The following is a 22,546-nucleotide window of genomic DNA, read 5'->3' on the forward strand; positions in this document are numbered from 1 at the left end:
GGGTATCCTAATATGGAAAACAGAAAGGAAAACACTGCACACTGCTGCTCATGCTCCCAGGTGATATTTATTTACGTTTTGACCCTTAGGTCTTCATCAAGCATCCATATCCCAGGTGGGGGTGGAAGGTCCTGTATATAGGGGCAGTACTCAGTGACATCACTTCCTGAAACAGAAAGTAAAAAATGTAAGACAGTACCAGTCAAAAGTTTGGACACACCTACTCATTCCAGTGTTTTTCTTTTTTTTAAACTATTTTCTACATTGTAAAATAATAGTGGAGACATCAAAACAATGAAATAACATATATGGAATTGTTTAGTAACCAAAAAAGTGTTAAACAAATCAAAATATATTTTATATTTGAGATTCTTCAAAGTAGCCACCCTTTGCCTTGACAGCTTTGCACAGTGGTGATATTTATTTACAACAACGTTTCGACCCCTAGGTCTTCATCAGGCATCCATATCCCAGGTGGGGGTGGAAGGTCCTATATATAGGGGCAGTACTCAGTGACATCACTTCCTGAAACAGGAGGTAAAAAATGTATGACAGTTTCACAATATTAACATTCAATGTATCAAAATATATGATCATACACAGGGAATGTGATCAATATTTACAGTAATATACATACACATACAATATTCAACAAGGACTTTTTTTTTAAACAATTTGGACATATTGAAATATTAATATTGAAAACGGTTTCAAGTCAAACTCCTTGTTAAGACCAAGAGGAGACAGTGTGTTGAGCCTGTGTATCCAGAAAGATTCCATTTGAAGAAGTTTCCTCTCAATGTCCCCTCCCCTCCATGACATCTTGACCATTTCTATTCCAATGTATCTCAGAGAACTAATAGGAAGTCCAGCTTGTACAAAATGAGCAGCAACAGGATGTTTTGTCTCACCTGTCCATATATTGCTGCAGTGCTCACTGGTCCGTGTCTTAAGGCTTCTATGGGGTTTCCCTGTGTAAGACGGGCCACAAGGACATTTCAACATGGAAATAACAATGGTGGACATGCAGGTAATCAGACCCTTGATGTTAAATCTTTGTCCTGTGTGGGGGTGGGTAAATGGTTGCATTTGTACATGAAGCTGCAATGAGCACATTGGCCACATTTGTAATTATCCTCCGGAACCTTGTCCACTAAAGTTTCCCTTTTCTCTGGTGGGTAATCAGATTGAACCACAATATCTCTCACATTTGGGGGTCTTTTAAAGACCATACATGGGGGATATTTAAAAATGGGTTTAAATTGTGGGTCAGTATGAATAATGTACCAGTGTATCCTGATAATGTCCTTAAATGCCTTCCCCAATGGTGAGTGTTGGGTAAAGCATGATGGGAGATGTGCTTTAGCTTTTGGTGAAAGTCTTTCCAACTGTGTTAGTCCTTCAAAACGATCATTGGCATGTTTTACCCAATTGTCTTAGTACCCCCTTTCCTTAGACCTTTGTGTGAGGTCCGTGATCTGTTTCTGATAAGAAGTATCAGAGCTGCGTATTCTTCTGATGCGACTGAATTGACTTTTCGGGAGGCTTTTAATAAGTGGACGTGGATGAAATCTGTCACCTCTGAGGAGGGTATTCCTGTCCGTATGTTTCCTATAGAGATCTGTCGAGAGGGAGGTTTTGTCCATAATAACCATCACATCAAGAAAACGGATTTGTGATAGGTCATAGTTAATGGTGAAGTGAAGGTGTTCAGAGAGTTTAGAGTCATAGAGTTTAGATAAGCATGGAATTCCAAAAGTCGTTCCTGGGTCCCTATATGGATCACAAAAATGTCATCCAAATATCTCCGAATTAGGAGAATATTGGAGAGAAAGGGGTAAAGGTCTGGATTCAGCACCACCTGTTTTTCAAACATTCCTAGATATAGGTTAGCATAATTAGGAGCCATAGTGCTTCCCGTCGCTATCCCTTTGGTCTGGAGGAAAGTCTCATCTGAAAAGAAAACAGTTGGAGGTTAGTACCAGTTCCCCCCCCCTCGCACAAAGATTTAACATCAAGGGTCTGATTACCTGCATGTCCACCATTGTTATTTCCATGTTGAAATGTCCTTGTGGCCCGTCTTACACAGGGAAACCCCATAGAAGCCTTAACGGACCAGTGAGCACGGACCAGTGAGCACTGCAGCAATATATGGACAGGTGAGACAAAACATCCTGTTGCTGCTCATTTTGTACAAGCTGGACTTCCTATTAGTTCTCTGAGATACATTGGAATAGAAATGGTCAAGATGTCATGCAGGGGAGGGGACATTGAGAGGAAACTTCTTCAAATGGAATCTTTCTGGATACACAGGCTCAACACACTGTCTCCTCTTGGTCTTAACAAGGAGTTTGACTTGAAACCGTTTTCAATATTAATATTTCAATATGTCCAAATTGTTTTAAAAAAAAGTCCTTGTTGAATATTGTATGTGTATGTATACTACTGTAAATATTGATCACATTCCCTGTGTATGATCATATATTTTGATACATTGAATGTTAATATTGTGAAACTGTCATACATTTTTTACCTCCTGTTTCAGGAAGTGATGTCACTGAGTACTGCCCCTATATATAGGACCTTCCACCCCCACCTGGGATATGAATGCCTGATGAAGACCTAGGGGTCGAAACGTTGTTGTAAATAAGTATCACCTGGGAGCATGAGCAGCAGTGTGCAGCGTTTTGCTTTCTGTTTTCCATGAGTCTGCCTACAACTCCATCACCTGTGGAAAGTACCTGGATGTGTGTACTGTCTGTTCTTCAGTGTGAGAGGAAGGGGTTGCCCAATTTTACAACTCTGTGTGCTACTTTCTTTGTCCCTCAGAGGGTGCACCACTCCACGATATCTACATCCGTTGAACAATTGCCTTTCTTCGCTTTCACAGCATATTCCTATCGGTGAAAATAAGAAATTCACGTTCCACCAATAAAGAAAATAGTTTTAATATATCGAGCCATAATCACACACAAGTATTCTGTCATATCATACCATACATCTTGGTTTTATAAACACGACAGTTTGATTTACAGTCAATTTAAACGAGAGCGTGCCCTGATAGAGCAGCATGTACCAGAGTGTGTAGTTGATTTACAGCACAATCATTTATGAGGCACTAGACAGTGGGCTTGGCAGTGCAATTTTCTACATACCCTGGGGTAGAGCTTTGCTTTGATGTTCCATGACAATAGCAGTCTCTGGAACATATGTTATGCTGATGGCACTAATACTGTGACATACATTAAATAACATTATGTTTCTGTAAAGTACGGTAGGAGTACCAGATCACACCGCGCGTGGCAAAATTCCGCAAACTTTCCCAAATGTCCCAGGATTTCCCAGAAATCCTGATCGGAGGATTCTGAGAATTTCTGGTTTACGATTTCCCTTCTGATTTAATCTTAAAACCGGGATTTCCCTTCTGATTTAATCTTAAAACCGGGATTTCCCTTCTGATTTAATCTTAAAACCGGGATTTCCCTTCTGATTTAATCTTAAAACCGGGATTTCCGGAAAACCTGTGAATTTTGGGGAAAACGACTGTCATTTTGTAACCCTCTTCAGATCACACTCCTGCCCTCCTTTGAGCTCCCTTCTTCCTGGACAAATTAAATTGGCACTGTCAGGTACAATACAGCTACAAAACCACGATGTGAAAACAAGACATTTTATTATGCTAACTTACAATAACTTTGACTAACTATCCATATTTTGCAGAAAACAAAACTCGGCATCAGACACCCCTTCCACTTGTCTGTAGGAATGACTGGATGAGAAGCGGACCAATAGCAGAGGACTGAAGAAAGACCAACGGGTTAACGGCGCTTGTCGTAGTTCTGTAGTGCGTTCCACTCATATGAATCTGTAGTTGAAGAGAAAGCTTGTAAATAACACAGCACAGTTTATTTTCAGATTGTCATTTTAAGCACAGATCCAGCAATTATTGTGAATTTGTAATCAGGCCATCTAAGAACAGCTTGGTTCGATCAGTCGTGTAAAAAGCTCATATGAGGCCCTTACCTGGTTTCTCTTGGCTCCTCTTACCCATCAGTCCAACAAAGGAGTTAATTTTATGCCCTGAAAGAGAAGAGAGGAGAAAAAGGTGTGAGTTTCTTCCCGTAACAGTTAAAACCATTGTCACTGCAATTACAGACAGCGAGTGATGCAGTGACTAGTGTGCAGAACAAAAAGGTGAGTTCTTCCAATATTATTTACACCCTAACCCTAAACTAAACCTAGCCCTAACCTTAACCCTTACCCTTATTCTAAACCTAACCGTTACCTTAGCAAGCGGTTGCTTATCAACAGATAGTGTGTTGATAGTATGACCATGTGTAGATCATCTATATGGGACTATCCAAATAAAGTGTGACCCATAATTTTTTGTTATCGATGCAATGCCTGGTGTATAACCTCGATGGTGACAGAGTGTGACCTCTCCTACTGATCTCTAGTATCGTACAAATTGACTGACGGACTCCATCCCCTTGCCCTAGTGACTGAGGGATAGAGCGGCGCCCACCCACAGGTTTTGGAATGAAGGGTTGTGATTGGAGATTTTTTCCTAAGAGGGCAGGGATAGGATGTACGTACTGAGGGGACATTTGCGTCCCAGACTGACTGTTGTCTCTGTCAGCCTCTGTCAATCCCCCTAATGGAATATAATATAAGGGTGGAGGGAATGGGGATACGGGGGAGTAGTGGGGTTATAAAACTCTGCGTGAGACCCCTGGGATACCCTATCTGTCAACACACCCATCATACTCATTCAAATTAAGTGGGGTAAACTCAAATGTGATCAATTTACTTAAATGCTTCAATATTCCCATCAGAAATATGGGAATCATGACGATCATGAAGGGACAATGGCATCATGTGCATCTTCCATTGGTGGTCTAGTCACGAGTCACTTCTCAATTGTCCCTCCGGACATCATAAGTGCTTGGCCCCTTGCTGTGTGTAACATACTATATATATCTTAAAAGGTATAGATCATATTATATTTATATATATGCACACTGTACAATGTATATATTATATTATAGGTTTGTGTCAATGGAAGGGTGAGCTGCTCGGAACCATCTTTCCATCATCAGCGTAACCAATATAATTGAACGCCTAAATGTCCTTGGGGCATTGATCGAAGCACTCGCTCTCTTCCTCTCTCTCCCCCTTTCTCTCCCACCCTCTCTCTCCCCATCTCTCTCCTTCACTCTCTCTCCTTCACTCTCTCTCCTTCACTCTCTCTCTTTGCCTGTAATGACTGACATAGTCATGCCTGCATCAAGGCTCCGGCAACACGTTGGTCTACACGTATTTATGACGTACTTGCTGCCTCATATCGCTGAGTGGGGGAGTCATTAAGGAAATGCCTCAATGACTGAACAGAGGGGAGACATAGTGAGGGGTCTTCATGGCAAAATTAAGACTATGTATCCTAGCGAGGGACTAGAGTTGTCTTCAAGGCAGAACTAAGACTACCACCTACTGCATCTTAAAATCCCATCAAACGACCTGTTAGCTGTGTGGGTTGTGATTTAATTAAAACATTTGTCAGGTTTATTTTCCGGTCTCTCTCTCTCTCTCTCTCTCTCTCTCTCTACTTTTATTTACCATTATGCAAAAATAAATATAATTATTCAACCCCTGCATTTTGTTAGTTTTTTTTGCTGCTGGGCAATATGTGGTTTGTGTTCTCCCTCCCATGAATGATAATGAGGACCTGTTGGCCTATGGCACTGGATATGTGACACCAGCCTGTCTTCTCCCTCACACCCCTCTCACCCCACCTCTCACATCATGTCACCCCTCTGGTTAGCACGACTTCTCTCGCCCACATAGGAGTACTGGTGAAATACAGTTGAGGTACAGGTGAAGTACTGGTGAAATACAGGTGAAGTACTGGTGAAATACAGGTGAAGTACTGGTGAAATACAGGTGAAATACAGGTGAAATACAGGTGAAGTACTGGTGAAATACAGGTGAAGTACAGGTGAAATACTGGTGAAATACTGGTTAAGTACAGGTGAAATACAGGTGAAGTACAGGTGAAGTACTGGTGAAATACAGGTGAAGAACTGGTGAAATACAGGTGAAGTACTGGTGAAATACAGGTGAAGTACAGGTGAAGTACAGGTGAAGTACAGGTGAAGTACAGGTGAAATACAGGTGAAGTACAGGTGAAGTACTGGTGAAATACAGGTGACGAACTGGTGAAATACAGGTGAAGTACAGGTGAAGTACAGGTGAAGTACTGGTGAAATACAGGTTAAGTACAGGTGAAATACAGGTGAAGTACAGGTGAAGTACTGGTGAAATACAGGTTAAGTACAGGTGAAATACAGGTGAAATACAGGTTAAGTACAGGTGAAATACAGGTGAAGTACTGGTGAAGTACAGGTGAAGAACTGGTGAAATACAGGTGAAGTACTGGTGAAATACAGGTGAAGTACTGGTGAAGTACTGGTGAGGTACAGGTGAAGTACTGGTGAAATACAGGTGAAGTACAGGTGAAATACAGGTGAAGTACAGGTTAAGTACAGGTGAAGTACTGGTGAAATACAGGTGAAGTACAGGTGAAATACAGGTGAAGTACTGGTGAAATACAGGTGAAGTACTGGTGAAGTACAGGTGAAGGACCTGTGTCATCCCTAATCCCCCCTACTCATGGAGTTAACGCATCACATTTCATCACTTGTCACATGGTCTACCTGGCCCATGTGCAAATAAAGCCATCATCACTTGGGTTGATGTCACAATAGATTTCCCCCAACTTTGCCAAATGTTCTGATTGGCTTCCCCTGCCTGCCTTACACACTGCCCACACAGTCCCTTTCCATTTGTAACATAATGTCAGAAAAAATAATTATAACTAAATCATGGCTTAATTTGTTGGTATGCATGGACAATTGCAACATTTCCTGGGAAATGTTCTCCAAGATTAATTTAAAAGATGAATTAAGTCATTATTAATACGTTTTTCACTTACTTTTTCGGGTTATCTGTGGATTTGCTGTTGGAATAAAGGGGGGACTTCAGTCAATGTAGGCCTATAATTATCTAATTTAAGAATGTATGAATACGCTACAAAACGTGCATAAATATATTGATATACAATATGTAATTATTAAAGGCATTAATAATGAATATCAAAATTGGCATTTCATTTCAATAAACGGGAAAGTGTCTTCAAGAGCGTGAAGGGTGAGGACAGGGCGAGGCGCGAGGAAGCACAGTCTTACCGGAGGAGCGTTTCCCCATTAGGCCAAAGAACTGATGCGGCCTCGGTTTCCGCGTCATTCTCCGCAGTATCTCTCCGAATGGGTCAGATGACAGCCACTCGTCCTGCACGAGGGAGAAAATCTAGTTAATGGAACATTTAGACACCAGAGAAGGGGATAGGACGAGGGGTGGGGAAACTGACTCCCTTATTGCCTTCCAACCTATACCTTCCCGTAAAATATTGTACACTTGTATAGCACTAGATCTAATCTCGCAGAGCAATCAATATAAAACAGTAAAGACACCCCCGTGTGAACTTTTATATCCGACCTATTTTTATCTGACGGGGTTGCCTACAGGTCAGCATTAGTCTAAGTAGTAGTCCAACCGCTGCTATGGCTAATGGACCATGCACATGAAAGTGCCCATCAATTAACCAATTCCGTTGGTTCCTTCCCTATTGTATAGCCCTCCCGCCTTGTTAAAACGCTTTGCGTAAGCTGCTGAATGTTCCCAAATCGACTGCAGATGATGAGAAATAAGAGCCCCGCCCGGAGACTTGGCAGGCGCCCAACCCGCAATGTCAGAGGGAGAACGTGCGCTACATGTGAATAGAGCTTCATTCTGGGACTAAGGTAATGGTGGAAGCACACTGAGCTAAGAGCTCATACTTTATCCCCATTGAATCATAATACATCTTTCACGGACATAGAATTTGTGTTGCTGGTAGAATGTTTGATGTTTTGTCTGTATACATGCGTAATTACGCATGACCAAGCTCTCCAAACAGGTGACTTATTTTATAAAAGCATACAAATATTTTACATTTTATTTTATTTTATAGAAATTGGTTGAAATGCCATTCAATAATTTTGATGAAACAAAACACAAGGCTGTGCCATCCAATTAAAAAAGTATTTTCCCCATAGTTAAGCAATCCTACATTTTCCCATGTCAATTTTTTACAATTCGTTTAACAGGCGATTCTAACAAACAATTGTCCTAACATATTTTTTTGTCTTACATCAAATCATTAATGCCTACCGTAATTTGATCGTCCATCCAATAATCAAGATCTTCCTTTGGACCAATTTCTTCACTAAAAACTTGGGCGATAGCAAGAAAAGCTATCACAAGCGGTAGCAGTAATTTCATGATGCAGCAATCTGTTGCGTGCAACTCTTCAGCCGTTTAAGTCTTCTTTCTTCGTTTGTTTCGATTTTCAAAAGTAGAAATAGGCTACTCGGGCACTTGTAAACTGAGTTTAAATGTTTTTTATCCACTCTCTATGACTTTTGAGTGCTCGATGTTGACACCTGCGGAAATTGGTATCTTCTCTCCATATAAGTGCCTCAAGCGTGCACAAAAATGATATGTTCCCTCCTTGGTTGCAACCTCGCCTCAGTTCTATCTCTGCTCCAGTAAGCGAGCTCTGCTGCTCTTTAATGCCTTCACTTTGGTCCTGTTGTGTCTTTGTGACCACACGGTAGTACTGCACTAGGTTATATAGCAAGGGATAGAAGGGTGACAGGTATCTAATTCGCTTTATATCAATTAAGCAAGTACATTTACTTGACAGGTACTTCCTCGGAGCTGTGTGATGACTAATATCCGTTGTGATATTTTGCATATGGTCAATATTACTTTCAAACGTTCCCCTATGACCCTCCTTGGCACTCAGTGTATTGTTCCCGTTGTAATCGGACTGTCCAAGTGAAGCGAAGGAAATAAGTGAGTCTGATGACGCACTGAAGTTGAAGGTTTCACGTAAGTCTTTAAGACCTGTCCTACGCCAAAGCAAAAATTCAACATAAAAAGAAAGTTGATTTGCACCTTTACTCATCAGTGGAACATGTTTTTCTTCACATTGACAATAGTTTGGATTCTGAAAGTCACTTTTCTAAAAATGAATCATTGGAAATTGAATCATTATAATTGAGCATAGCCTTGCTATTTAGAACGGCTGCCGTAGGCAGACCTGGCTCTCAAGAGAAGACAGGCTATATGTACTGCCCACAAAAGGAGCTGGAAACAGAGCGGCACTTCCTAACCTCCGGCCAAATGTACGACTATATTAGAGACACATATTTCCCTCAGATTACACAAACCCACAAATAATTCAAATACAAACCCAATTTTGATAAACTCCATATCTATTGGGTGAAATAGCACAGTGTGCCATCACAGCAGCAAGATGTGTGACCTGTTGCCACAAAAAAGGGTAACCAGTGAAGAACAAACACCATCGTAAATACAACCCATATTTATGTTTTATTTATTTTCCCATTTGTACTTTAACTATTGCACATAATATGACATTTGTAATGTCTTTATTCTTTTTGGAACTTTTGTGAGTGTAATGTTTACTGTTCATTTTTATTGTTTATTTCACTTTTGTTTATTATCTAGTTCACTTTCTTTGGCAATTTTAACATGTTTCCCATGCCAATAAAGCCCTTAAACTGAAATAGAATAGAATTAAACAGGTGTCTGACCCCACAGAGACAGAGAGGAGCCAGCTGATTTTCATTACAAAGCTTGGCTTGTTTAGCAGAAAGGTGTTGGATGTGAAGAGAGAGATGCACTGACACTGACAACACAAAGTTCACAGTGTCCACGCAGCTCACCGAGTGCTTGACAACTCAAGTGCCTTTCTCCCAGCCACAACGGACTCCTTTTATTTAAACATGTTGTTAATGGAAAATTGCTCATTTTAATTTGACCAATAAATAACATGAGGTGTCTTTCAGTCACGATGCATATATATATATATAATGTCACTGTCATGTACAGTATATATAGTCTACGGATGATCTAATAGGTCACACTGTCACCATCAATCACATAGTGGGATGTGTACATTTATAACACATACCCCACAATACAAATAGCCTTGAAAGAGCATGAGTCTTGAGCATATGTTGAGACAGAGATACAATGATGATGTGCATCATTTACAATGAGTACTTTAGGATTGACCCAGTCAAAATGTGGACATTTTACAGTGATCCAACCTATAGGATGTGTTCTAATGACACCTGAATCTACTCCTCTTTTTGAAATTGGACCTTTTGCCTCGTCACATTGTGCCTGTCATTAGATCACATGCATATATTACTAAAACGTTCAATTTATAAATAACAAATATTACATTTATGGATCAGGATTAGTTCATCGGCAGTGGCGGGTCTGAAGACAGAGTTATGGTGGATGGATTTACGCTGCTGCTAATATTAATGACATTATCTGTGCTGCCACGGTATCTGTAGTCACCAAGACACTAGATGGATTTTAATCATCCTCACAACTAGGACTGCTTATCGAATTAACAGTGGGAAGAGGAGAGGTACTGAGGAGAGAGAGAAGAAGGGAAAAAGAGAGAGGGGTGGAGAGGGAAAGAGGGAGAGGGAGGGGGAGGAAGGGGAAAGGGCTCTTAAATCAGAAGAAGCGGGTATTCTGTGGGAGAGACAATGGAAGATGGAGACTGAGCGAAAGAGAATATGAAAGAGAAACGAGGAGAGGGAGCAAGTGAGAGAAGGAATGAGAGGTGGGCGTGCTGCTGTAGAGGAAGAATGTGAGGAGAGCCCTGGGAGCTATGGGAGAAGAAGGAAGATAAAAGGCAGAGGTAGAAGGGGAGAGGTGGGCGGTACATGGCGAAATGTGAGAGGTAGCTGGAGAGATGTGAGAGGTAAGAGGGAGGTAGAGAGAGGTAAAAGGAGGTAGAGGGAGTAAAGGTGTAGATAGAGGAGGAGACAGGGTGGACAAGGAAGATAAAGGGGAGGTTAGCAGGGTGGAGAGGCAGAGAGAAACAGACATAGCTATGCTAATTATATAAAAAGCTGTAGAGATATGATGGCATGATATGACACAGCATGGCATGGCAGGTGACCGGGGTGAGGCTCTATGTCACCACCATGTAGATAATAGAATCAAGCTTGATTCCCAGCAGGTATCACTCAACATGTCACTACTATCTCCATCTGATAACGTAACACAGGGCTGTATGGAACTCTGAGATTACAGGATCACAACCAACTGTCATCAAGTTCCGTGTCAGAAAATCTTTTTGAAAAAGCATATGATGTTTCTGTTTGGGCTTTTACTATACAAAATAACGTGTTCTCTCTTTCCCTCTCATTCTCTCTCTCTTTCTTCCCTTTTCCTCTTCTATCCTCTCCCTCTCTCTCTCCTTTTAGAGACAGAGACATTCCCACAACGTATAAAACAGGATAATGTGTCTCTTGGCCCGGATCATATTGTGGTTTTTGTACCTTACTGAAAGTGTCAGCGGATTTGAATTGCGAGTCATTATGTGGTGCATAAAATGTGTAATCAACAAGGCAGCCTGCTGCAGATAGATAAACAGATAGTAAGAGTAAAGGATAGTCTGATTGTGTGTGGACAATTTTACATATCCCACAGTAATACATGCAATTGTTTGGCAAAGCAGAGTGAATTCTGAATACGTGAGGTTAAAGTGAATCAGCACATAAAATATGAGAGAAACAACATTATTCTGTCCAAAAAGACGTTAACCAGCGATGGCCGACATCCACATAGCAGATGTTTTGATGGTGTTGGAGGTGTAACTGCGGTATGAGCTGACATCAGTGGAGGCTGGTGGGAGGAGCTGTAGGAGGACAAGCTCATTGAAATGGCTAAAATGGAATAAATGGAACAGAGTCAAACATGTGGTTTCCATGTGTTGGATGTGTTTGATAACGTTCCATTTATTCCATTATAGACATTACAATGAGCCCGTCCTCCTATAGCTCCTCCTACCAGCCTCCACTGGTGTGTGCCACAAACCACTCCCTTCCGTATTATCCCTACAGCATTAGAGGTTCAAAACAGCATGAGAAAGTGTAGGCTCTATCAATGGTAGAAATAATGACTCTCAAATGTCAAACCGTTGATGTTAGATTAATGCATGTCTGTGTTTATCCTGGGTTTTTATCACATGACATGTGGAAATTGAAACAGATTCAGATGAATGTATCCATGATAACTAGTGTTGTGTCCAAAAGGGCAACCTATTCACTATATAGTGCACCACTTAGTGCCATTTTGGATGCAGCCTTAGGTCACGGTGAAGGATACTGTTCTCTATTCATGTACATGGTCTCTTCTGTCACTTGGTTAATTGGGATTGTGTAGAATAATGACATTGAGTGAGATTATCAATGACTGGGCTTCGTTCAAACAGAACGGTGTCACTGTCACAAAGGGATTATAAGGCTTTTGTTAACATGAATCAATGTTCATATTCACAAGGTGACCAACTATACCAGACTGGAGGTCAGACCACATTGCAGTGGTTTTGTCACACGGTATAATGATAGGACAAGTGCAGGAATATGTAATAGGGTTTTTTATTTTCTCCACCTAAACAAAAGAGCGATGTGTAAACCTCTAAATAATACACAGGAAGAGACCCGTAAAACAACTGCACAATAACATGTAGCATAGAAGCCGATACAACAGTACAGGTACTCACAAGTCCAACGAACATGGTAACAATAACCGAAAAGGACCGAGGGCACATATATACAGGACAATTATCTGTAAGGCCCCACAGTCAAGCAGTGCATTTCAAACACAGATTCAACCACAAAGACCCTTCCTAGCTCAGTTGCTGGAGAGGAAGGAAACTGCTTAGGGATTTCACCATTAGGCCAATAGGGACTTTAAAATAGTTACAGAGTTTAATGGCTGTGATAGGAGAAAACTGAGGATAGATCAACAACATTGTAGTTACTCCACAATACTAACCTAATTGAAAGAGTGAAAAGAAGGAAACCTGTACAGAATAAAAAATATTCCAAAACATGCAACAAGGCACTAAAGCAATATTGCAAAACAATTTGGCAAAGCAATTCACTTTTTGTCCTGAATACAAAGTGTTATGTTAGAGGCAAATCCAATAAAACACATTACTGAGTACCACGCTCCATATTTTCAAGCATAGTAGTTGCTGCATCATGTCATGGGTATGTATGCTGGTAATCGTTAAGGATGGAGAGTTTTTCAGGATAAAAAATATGTGGAATAAACCTAAGCACAAGCTAAATCCTAGACGAAAATCTGGTTCAGTATGCTTTCAGCAAGACAATAACACAACTCCAAATCTACACTGGAGTTGCTTACCAAGAAGACAATGAATGTTCCTGAGTGGTCGAGTTACAGTTTTGACATAAATCTACTTGAAAAAAAGACCTGAAAATGGTAGTCTAGCGACGATCAACAACCAATTTGACAGAGCTTGAAGAACTTTGAAAAGAATAATGGGCAAATGTTGCACAATCTAGGTGTGGAAAGCTCTCAGAGACTTAACCAGAAAGACTCACACCTGTAAAATGGGCTTCTGCAAAGTATTGAAAAACATCTTTTCATTTTGTCATAATGGGGTATTGTGTGTAGATAGGTGAGAAAGAAAAAAGTTTAATCAATTTGGAATTCAGGTTGTAACACAACAAAATGTGGAACCAGTCAAGAGGTATGATTACTTTCTGAAGGCAGGGTATAATCTTCAAGCAATAGTTTTGAGTTTTTTCAGTTTCAGTCTTGAACAATTTCACTTATTTCACCTATTCATTTCACTTTCTGTTCAGGACTGACCATCCTACTGTCATCCTCCTTATATGGGCAAAAACGTCAGTCCAGGACTGACCATTCAACTGTCATCCTCCTTATATGGGCAAAAACTTCAGTCCAGGACTGACCATCCTACTGTCATCCACCTTATATGGGCAACACTTTCTCTCCAGGACTGACCATCTTACTGTTATCCACCTTATCTGGGCAACACTTTCTGTCCAGGACTGACCATCCTACTGTCATCCACCTTATCTGGGCAACACCTTCAGCCCAGAACTGACAATCCTACTGTCATCCACCTTATATGGGCAACACCTTCAGTCCAGAACTCACAATCCTACTGTCATCCACCTTATCTGGGCAACACTTTCTGTCCAGGACTGACCATCCTACTGTCATTCACCTTATATGGGCAACACTTTCTCTCCAGGACTGACCATCCTACTGTCATCCACCTTATCTGGGCAACACCTTCAGTCCAGGATTGACCATCCTACTGCCATCCATCCACCTTATATGGGCAACACTTTCAGTCCAGGACTGACCATCCTACTGTCATCCACCTTATATGGGCAACACCTTCAGTCCAGGACTGACCATCCTACTGTCATCCACCTTATCTGGGCAACACTTTCTGTCCAGGACTGACCATCCTACTGTCATCTACCTTATCTGGGCAACACCTTCAGTCCAGAACTGACAATGCTACTGTCATCCACCTTATCTGGGCAACACTTTCTGTCCAGGACTGACCATCCTACTGTCATTCACCTTATATGGGCAACACTTTCTCTCCAGGACTGACCATCCTACTGTCATCCACCTTATCTGGGCAACACCTTCAGTCCAGGATTGACCATCCTACTGTCATCCACCTTATCTGGGCAACACTTTCTGTCCAGGACTGACCATCTTACTGTCATCCACATTATATGGGCAACACCTTCATTCCAGGACTGACCATCCTACTGTCATCCATCCACCTTATATGGGCAACACCTTCAGTCCAGGACTGACCATCCTACTGCCATCCATCCACCTTATATGGGCAACACTTTCAGTCCAGGACTGACCATCCTACTGTCATCCACCTTATATGGGCAACACCTTCAGTCCAGGACTGACCATCCTACTGTCATCCACCTTATATGGGCAACACTTTCTCTCCAGGACTGACCATCCTACTGTCATCCACCTTATATGGGCAACACCTTCAGTCCAGGACTGACCATGCTACTGTCATCCACCTTATATGGGCAGCACTTTCTGTCGGGGACTGACCATCCTACTGTCATCCACCTTATATGGGCACACCTTCAGTCCAGGATTGACCATCCTACTGTCATCCATCCACCTTATATGGGCAACACCTTCAGTCCAGGACTGACCATCCTACTGTCATCCATCCACCTTATATGTTCAACACCTTCAGTCCAGGACTGACCATCCACTGTCATCCACCTTATATGGGCAACACCTTCAGTCCAGGGCTGACCATCCTACTGCCATCCATCCACCTTATATGGGCAACACCTTCAGTCCAGGGCTGACCATCCTACTGCCATCCATCCACCTTATTTGGGCAAGACAAGAAAACAATCCTATTAATGTAGGTTGTTTCTCAGAGGGAGCCTCATCATCATTCAGACTGTGCTTGGTGAGTCACAGACAATGTCACTACATTGGCTCCACTCCAGTGTTCAATGGTGTGTCTGTGTGTGTGTCTGTTTGTGTGTGTGTTTTTGCATGTGTGTGTGACAGAGTGTGTGTGACAGAGTGTGTGTGACGGAGTGTGTGTGACGGAGTGTGTGAGAATACGGAGGAATAAAAGGAAGTTTGCTGAATGAGTTAAAGGTTAAGGACAGTCCATACATACATGTACACATACTGTACTGACTATTGAGTTATTTGTATCCATCTATAGATTGTTAAAGCTTAAAGTCTCTTTGAAAGGGAAGTTATGAATATTCAGCTTCAGTGGACCAGATACATATTGGTTCTTGTTTGAATTGCAGTAGATATCTGAAGAGTGATCAACAACAGAGACAATCCTCTAAATTGCCAATTAATTAAATCATTCATTAATGACCAAAATATGTCCATGAATATTTATGAGTTAGAGCAGTCGATAACACCTTATTTGGAATGTCCCCTACAGGTGGTTTGTAGATGTTCAACTAACTATCTACTAGCCCTGACCCTGACCTTAAGCCTACACCAAAAAACATATTTGTTGTGTTCATACATTTTCACGATATAGACAATTTTGTCTTTGCAGCTTGCCATATGGGACCTCAGTGAGAGGCGGATGAATGGAGGGCTGGCTAGCAGAGGGAGGGGATGAGAGTGACTGAGTACCATGCTATACCTCCATTAGACTTGGCAAGCCCTGCCATCGCCCGCCGGCAACGTTCCACCGCCAGCCTAAGTAGCCCAGCCACCTTAATTAAAAGCACTCTATCAATGATCCTGAATGGAATAGCGCCCCGGGGCGGAGTGCCGTTCAAAAACGACTGGGATGATTCATTCATAGAACCAGAGAACTCAGTTGGCTGTGACGGCAGGCAGGCAGACAGGCAGGCAGGCAGGCAGGCACTGAGTCCAAGCGGGTGAAAATGCAATCCCTTCCTAGTGTCTTTTATCAGTATTTCCTCCACAATAGTATATCCTCTAGCTATACACTAGACTGTCTCATTCAGATGAGTGTATCTCAGGAGATCATCTGAAGCAGAAGGTCACAACATTGTTCAGGTAGCAGAGCTCTTCTTCTTTCTCTGAAGAGAGACACAAAGGAGCAGACAAGAGTAGAGTGGAAATACAGAGCCTGTCTGAAAGGCCATTGTATATCACTAGCCCACCTGGGACCCCCGTCCTACCTATTCCCACAGATCCAGTCAAAGAGAATAACTTGAAGGATATGGAAATTCAGGAGAGATATTGAATATGAATGAAACATGAATGGGCAGGTTCTAAAACACTCTGACTATCAGTGCCTTTATTATTGATCTCTGGCTCCACAAACAGACCCACGCCATGTTCAAGAGCCTGTGGAACAATAAAGAGTTTATGTCTCTCATTGGTTTTACAGTTGGTGTTAAAAGTTAACATGAGGAAGAGAGAATGCTGTGTAAGTGCACATTTGATAAGGTTATTGATCAGAAGGGCTTGGATTGATTAGCTATGCCTGAAGCTGTGTGGTATCATGCCATATTTGATTCTTGATTGTTCGTCTGGTACAGTCTTTTGGTCAACGAGTTCATGATCCACCTGCAGTAATATAGAGACATAAAATGTATCCTCTCTGGTCTACCCAGTCTCCTGAGCTGAGCTGTATGCATTTGTCCAGAATGAATCTAACTGACCATTACATTGTATGTAGCTTATTGAGAGACCAGAGAAGGAACGTTTAGATGTCATGGAATCCAAACGATGGTGGATAAAGGAAGTAGAAAATTGTGAGTGATGTCCTCCTTATGCCAAGCGAGATCGGATACACCTCTGAGTGATGTCAGTCTGTGGTACTGATGGGAAGGCCTATGTAACTGGCCTCAGACGTCATCATTTACTGCCAGACAGATATGGGCATATGCCGGATCTCCTCTTGGTAGAGGGAGAGAGATAGGGGGAGGGAGGGGAAAGAGGGAAAGAGGGAGAGAGAGTAAAAGAGAAAGAGACAGAAAGAAAGAGGTTTGGGGACTGGGTATAGGGCGGGAGAGAGGGAGAGAGAGGAAGAGGGAGATAGAGAGAGAAAGAGAGTAGGATTAGGTGGAGAGAAATCGTGAGGATGGAAACAGAAAGGGGCATGGTAGAGAATGTTGCACTCAGTAGTGTTGCAGTAGGAATCTATAGAATGGATGTATGACATAGTTCACTCAGTATTTATATACATATATTTTTTATTTCACCTTTTTTTAACCAGGTAGGCTAGTTGAGAACAAGTTCTCATTTTCAACTGCGACCTGGCCAAGATAAAGCACAGCAGTTCGACGCATAAAACAACACAGAGTTACACATGGAATAAACAAACATACAGTCAATAATACAGTAGAAAAAAGAAAAATCTATATACAGTGAGTGCAAATGTGGTAAGATAAGGGAGGTAAGGCAATAAATAGGCCATGGTGCCGAAGTAATTACAATATAGCAATTAGACACTGGAATGGTAGATGTGCAGAAGATGAATGTGCAAGTAGAGATACTGGGGTGCAAAGGAGCAAGATAAATAAATACAGTATGGGGATGAGGTAGTTGGATGGGCTGTTTACAGATGGTCTATGTACAGGTGCAGTGATCTGTGAGCTGCTCTGACAGCTGGTGCTTAAAGTTAGTGAGGGAGATATGGGTCTCTAGCTTCAGTGATTTTTGCAGTTCGTTCCAGTCATTGGCAGCAGAGAACTGTAAGGAAAGGCGGCCAAAGGAGAATTGGCTTTGGGGGTGACCAGTGAGATATACCTGCTGGAGCGAGTGCTACGGGTGGGTGCTGATATGGTGACCAGTGAGCTGAGATAAGGTGGGGCTTTACCTAGCAGAGACTTGTAGATGACCTGGAGCCAGTGGGTTTCGCAATGAGTATGAAGCGATGGCCAGCCAATGAGAGAGTACAGGTCGCAGTGGTGGGTGATATATGGGGCTTTGGTGACAAAACGGATAGCATTGTGATAGACTGCATCCAATTTGTTGAGTAGAGTGTTGGAGGCTATTTTATAGATGACATCGCCGAAGTCGAGGATCGGTAGGATGGTCAGTTTTTTTTTTTTATTACATTTTTAAATGTATTTGAATTGTACCCCTTTTTCTCCCCAATTTTGTGGTATCCAATTGTTACACAACCGATACACAACCCAACCAAGCCGCACTGCTTCTTAACACAGCGCGCATCCAACCTGGAAGCCAGCCGCACCAATGTGTCGGAGGAAACACCGTGCACCTGGCAACCTTGGTTAGCGCGCTCCTGTGCCCGGCCCGCCACAGGAGTCGCTGGTGCGCGATGAGACAAGGATCTACTTCATGTCTCCTTTATGCTTCCTTTGTTGCATGTTTGGTCCTACACAGAGACAGATCCATGTAGATTCCCTTTATACAGTACCAGTAAAAAGTTTGGACACACCTATTCAAGGGTTTTTCTTTATTTTTAAAACTATTTTCTACATTGTAGAATAATGGTGAAGACATCAAAACTATGAAATAACACACATGGAATCATGTAGTAATCAAAAAAGTGTGAAGCAAATCAAAATATATTTTATATTTAAGATTCTTTAAAGTAGCCATGCTTTGCCTTGATGACAGCTTTTCACATTCCAAGAGTTCAATCTTGGTTTCATCAGACCAGAGAATCTTGTTTCTCATAGTCTGAAAGTCCTTTAGGTGCCTTTTGGCAAATTCCAAGTGGGTTTTCAATTTACTGAGGAGCGGCTTCCATCTGGCCACTCTATCAGAAAGGCCTGATTGGTGGAGTGCTGCAGAGATGGTTGTCCTTCTGGAAGGTTCTCCCATCTCCACAGAGGAACTCTGAAGCTCTGTCATAGTTACCATCGGGTTCTTGGTTACCTCCCTGACCAAGGCCCTTCTCCCCCGATTGATCAGTTTGGCCGGGTGGCCAGCTCTAGTAAGAGTCTTGGTGGTTCCAAACTTCTTCCATTTAAGAATGATGGAGGCCACTATGTTCATGGGGACCTTCAATGCTGCAGAAATGTTTCGGTACCCTTCCCCAGATCTGTGCCTCGACACAATCATGTCTCGGAGCTCTACGGACAATACCTTCAACCTCATGGCTTGGTTTTTGCTCTGACATGCACTGTCAACTGTGGGACCTTATATAGACAGTTGTGTTCCTTTCCAAATCATGTCCAATCAATTGAATTTACCACAGGTGGACTCCAATCAAGTTGTAGAAACATCTCAAGGATGATCAAATTAAACAGGATGCACCTGAGCTCAACTTCGAGTCTCATAGCAAAGGGTCTGAATACTTACAGTATATCACAAAAGTGAGTACACCCCTCACATTTTTGTAAATATTTGAGTATATCTTTTCATGTGACAACACTGAAGAAATGACACTTTGCTACAATGTAAAGTTGTGAGTGTACAGCTTGTATAACAGTGTACATTTACTGTCCCCTAAAAATAACTCAACACACAGCCATTAATGTCTAAACTGCTGGCAACAAAAGTGAGTACACCCCTAAGTGAAAATGTCCAAATTAGCCATTTTCCATCCCCGGTGTCATGTTACTCGTTAGTGTTACAAGGTCTCAGGTGTGAATGGGGAGCAGGTGTGTTAAATTTGGTGTCATCGCTCTCACACTCCCTCATACTGACTGGTCACTGGAAGTTCAACATGGCACCTCGTGGCAAAGAACTCTCTGATGATCTGAAAAAAAGAATTGTTGCTCTACATAAAGATGGCCTGGGCTATAAGAAGATTGCCAAGACCCTGAAACTGAGATGCAGCGTGGTGGCCAAGACCATACAGCGGTTTAACTCGACAGGTTCCACTCAGAACAGGCCTCGCCATGGTCGACCAAAGAACTTGAGTGCACGTGCTCGGCTTTATATCCAGAGGATGTCTTTGGGAAATAGACGTATGAGTGCTGCCAGCATTGCTGCAGAGGTTGAAGGGGTGGGGGGTCAGCCTGTCAGTGCTCAGACCATACGCCGTACACTGCATCAAATTGGTCTGCATGGCTGTCGTCCCAGAAGGAAGCCTCTTCTAAAGATGATGCACAAGAAAGCCCGCAAACAGTTTGCTGAAGACAAGCAGACTAAGGACATGGATTACTGGAACCATGTCCTGTGGTCTGATGACCAAAACTTATTTGGTTCAGATGGTGTCAAGCGTGTGTGGCGGCAACCAGGTGAGGAGTACAAAGACAAGTGTGTCTTGCCTACAGTCCAGCATGGGGGTGGGAGTGTCATGGTCTGGGGCTGCATGAGTGCTGCCGGCACTGGGGAGCTACAGTTAATTGAGGGAATCATGAATGCCAACATGTACTGTAACATACTGAAGCAGAGCATGATCCCCTCCCTTCGGAGACTGGGCCGCAGGGCAGTATTCCAACATGATAACGATCCCAAACACACCTCCAAGACGACCACTGCCTTGCTAAAGAAGCTGAGGGTAAAGGTGATGGACTGGCCAAGCATGTCTCCAGACCTAAACCCTATTGAGCATATGTGGGGCATCCTCAAACGGAAGGTGGAGGAGTGCAAGGTCTCTAACATCCACCAGCTCCTTGATGTCATAATGGAGGAGTGGAAGAGGACTCCAGTCGCAACCTGTGAAGCTCTGGTGAACTCCATGCCCAAGAGGGTTAAGGCAGTGCTGGAAAATGATGGTGGCCACACAAAATATTGACACTAGAGAGAATAGAGTAGATGTCACGGGTCAAAATTTTGATTGATGACCCTATGTGAACTCTATGTGAACCCTATGTAGTGATGACGTGTGCATGTCTTCTGGTCAGGCAAGCCTGGTTAGGTGGGGGCTATGGGGTGAGTAAGGGTCCCTTTGACAGGCCGTTAATGATTGATGACCCAAGCCTGATAGACAAGCCTGGTTAGGTGGGGGCTATGGGGTGAGTAAGGGTCCCTTTGACAGGCCGTTAATGATTGATGACCCAAGCCTGATTTATGACCCTATGTAATGATTTATGACCCTATGTCATGTAGAAGGGTGCATGCCCTGGGTTGAGTAAGTGACCATGTGTCAGGTCAACCTGTTACTGTTTCTCACGGTTTGGGTTGGTTAAGGCCCCTTATAAAGCCGCTGAACAATACCTGTTTAAGAGTGCACAAGATCTTAAGAATAACCATGGAATTTGGGATCGGTACCAAAGCAGTGATGACTGTAACAACTGAAACAGGCCTTCGGGTTGCCCATAGAGAAAGGGCAAAGTATCAACCAGCAATATATGATGCGCCAAAAAAACGTTTTTTAAATGTGTATAGAACCCAAATACCGCCAGCACATGCTCTGACAGATCAAGTGCTGATGTCTAATGGCCAGCAGTGGGGGTATCGGTTTGATTACCTGGCCTGTAGAGTGACCCTCTATACGGTAGATGAAGGAGAAGAATATACAGACCAGACTGTAGGCTTGGAATATGGTGTTGAAGACTGGTCGGTTTTTCGCAAGGTTGTGTGTCCTGAACTGAGCCTTATCACCAAGGGGTATAGTGTGTTCACGGGCCACGAGACCCGTTGGGAAGGTACCCCGGACTCCTCAGGACAAATATTTCACAGGGTGAAAATACAAAGAAAGAATGGCCGACCGTGCGGCAGCGTGGAGTTCTATATCGGCACCGAGGCAATCCGAAACCACAAACTTAGGGGTGGTGGCCTGACTGGGGATACCCGACTGCGTCTGCTTATTCCTTTTAACAGTTGGGATGTACTGGAATTGAAAATGTTGCAACCGTTGGATGCTCTCTTTGTACAGAGCCAACAGCGTCAGAGCCTTGTTCATTTAAAGAAGTGCATAATATATACGAATCGTAAAGATTACGATGCAAAAGAGCCTCAAGAAGATACAGCGTCAGAAGAAAACTAAGTAAGCGGATGCTTTAACCCCGCCCCCCCAGATACCCAAGGGCCTTGTTCTACAATAAAAAGAAAAAAAGCAGACAGTTCTTCATTTCAGCATACACCATGGATCTCCAGACCATCTACGAGGAAGCCACTACGTCATGGGGGCCCGACACTAAAGACTCTATGCCACGAA

General features: G+C 42.6%; 1 protein-coding gene across 1 annotated transcript; it reads right to left on the bottom strand.

The window, feature by feature from the left end:
- Positions 1 to 3,656: 3,656 nt before the first annotated feature.
- On the bottom strand, positions 3,657 to 9,008 carry LOC109903102 (protachykinin). Its single transcript, XM_020499727.2, has 5 exons — positions 8,269 to 9,008; positions 7,245 to 7,347; positions 6,992 to 7,015; positions 4,024 to 4,080; positions 3,657 to 3,865 (listed from the first exon to the last, which is right to left on the bottom strand). The coding sequence occupies exons 1-5, from the start codon at positions 8,377 to 8,379 to the stop codon at positions 3,819 to 3,821; spliced, it is 342 nt and encodes a 113-aa protein (XP_020355316.1). The 5' UTR covers positions 8,380 to 9,008; the 3' UTR covers positions 3,657 to 3,818.
- Between the last annotated feature and the right edge of the window lie 13,538 nt (positions 9,009 to 22,546).

Source organism: Oncorhynchus kisutch, linkage group LG14, assembly GCF_002021735.2.
Source record: "Oncorhynchus kisutch isolate 150728-3 linkage group LG14, Okis_V2, whole genome shotgun sequence".
Taxonomy (NCBI): Eukaryota; Metazoa; Chordata; class Actinopteri; order Salmoniformes; family Salmonidae; genus Oncorhynchus; species Oncorhynchus kisutch.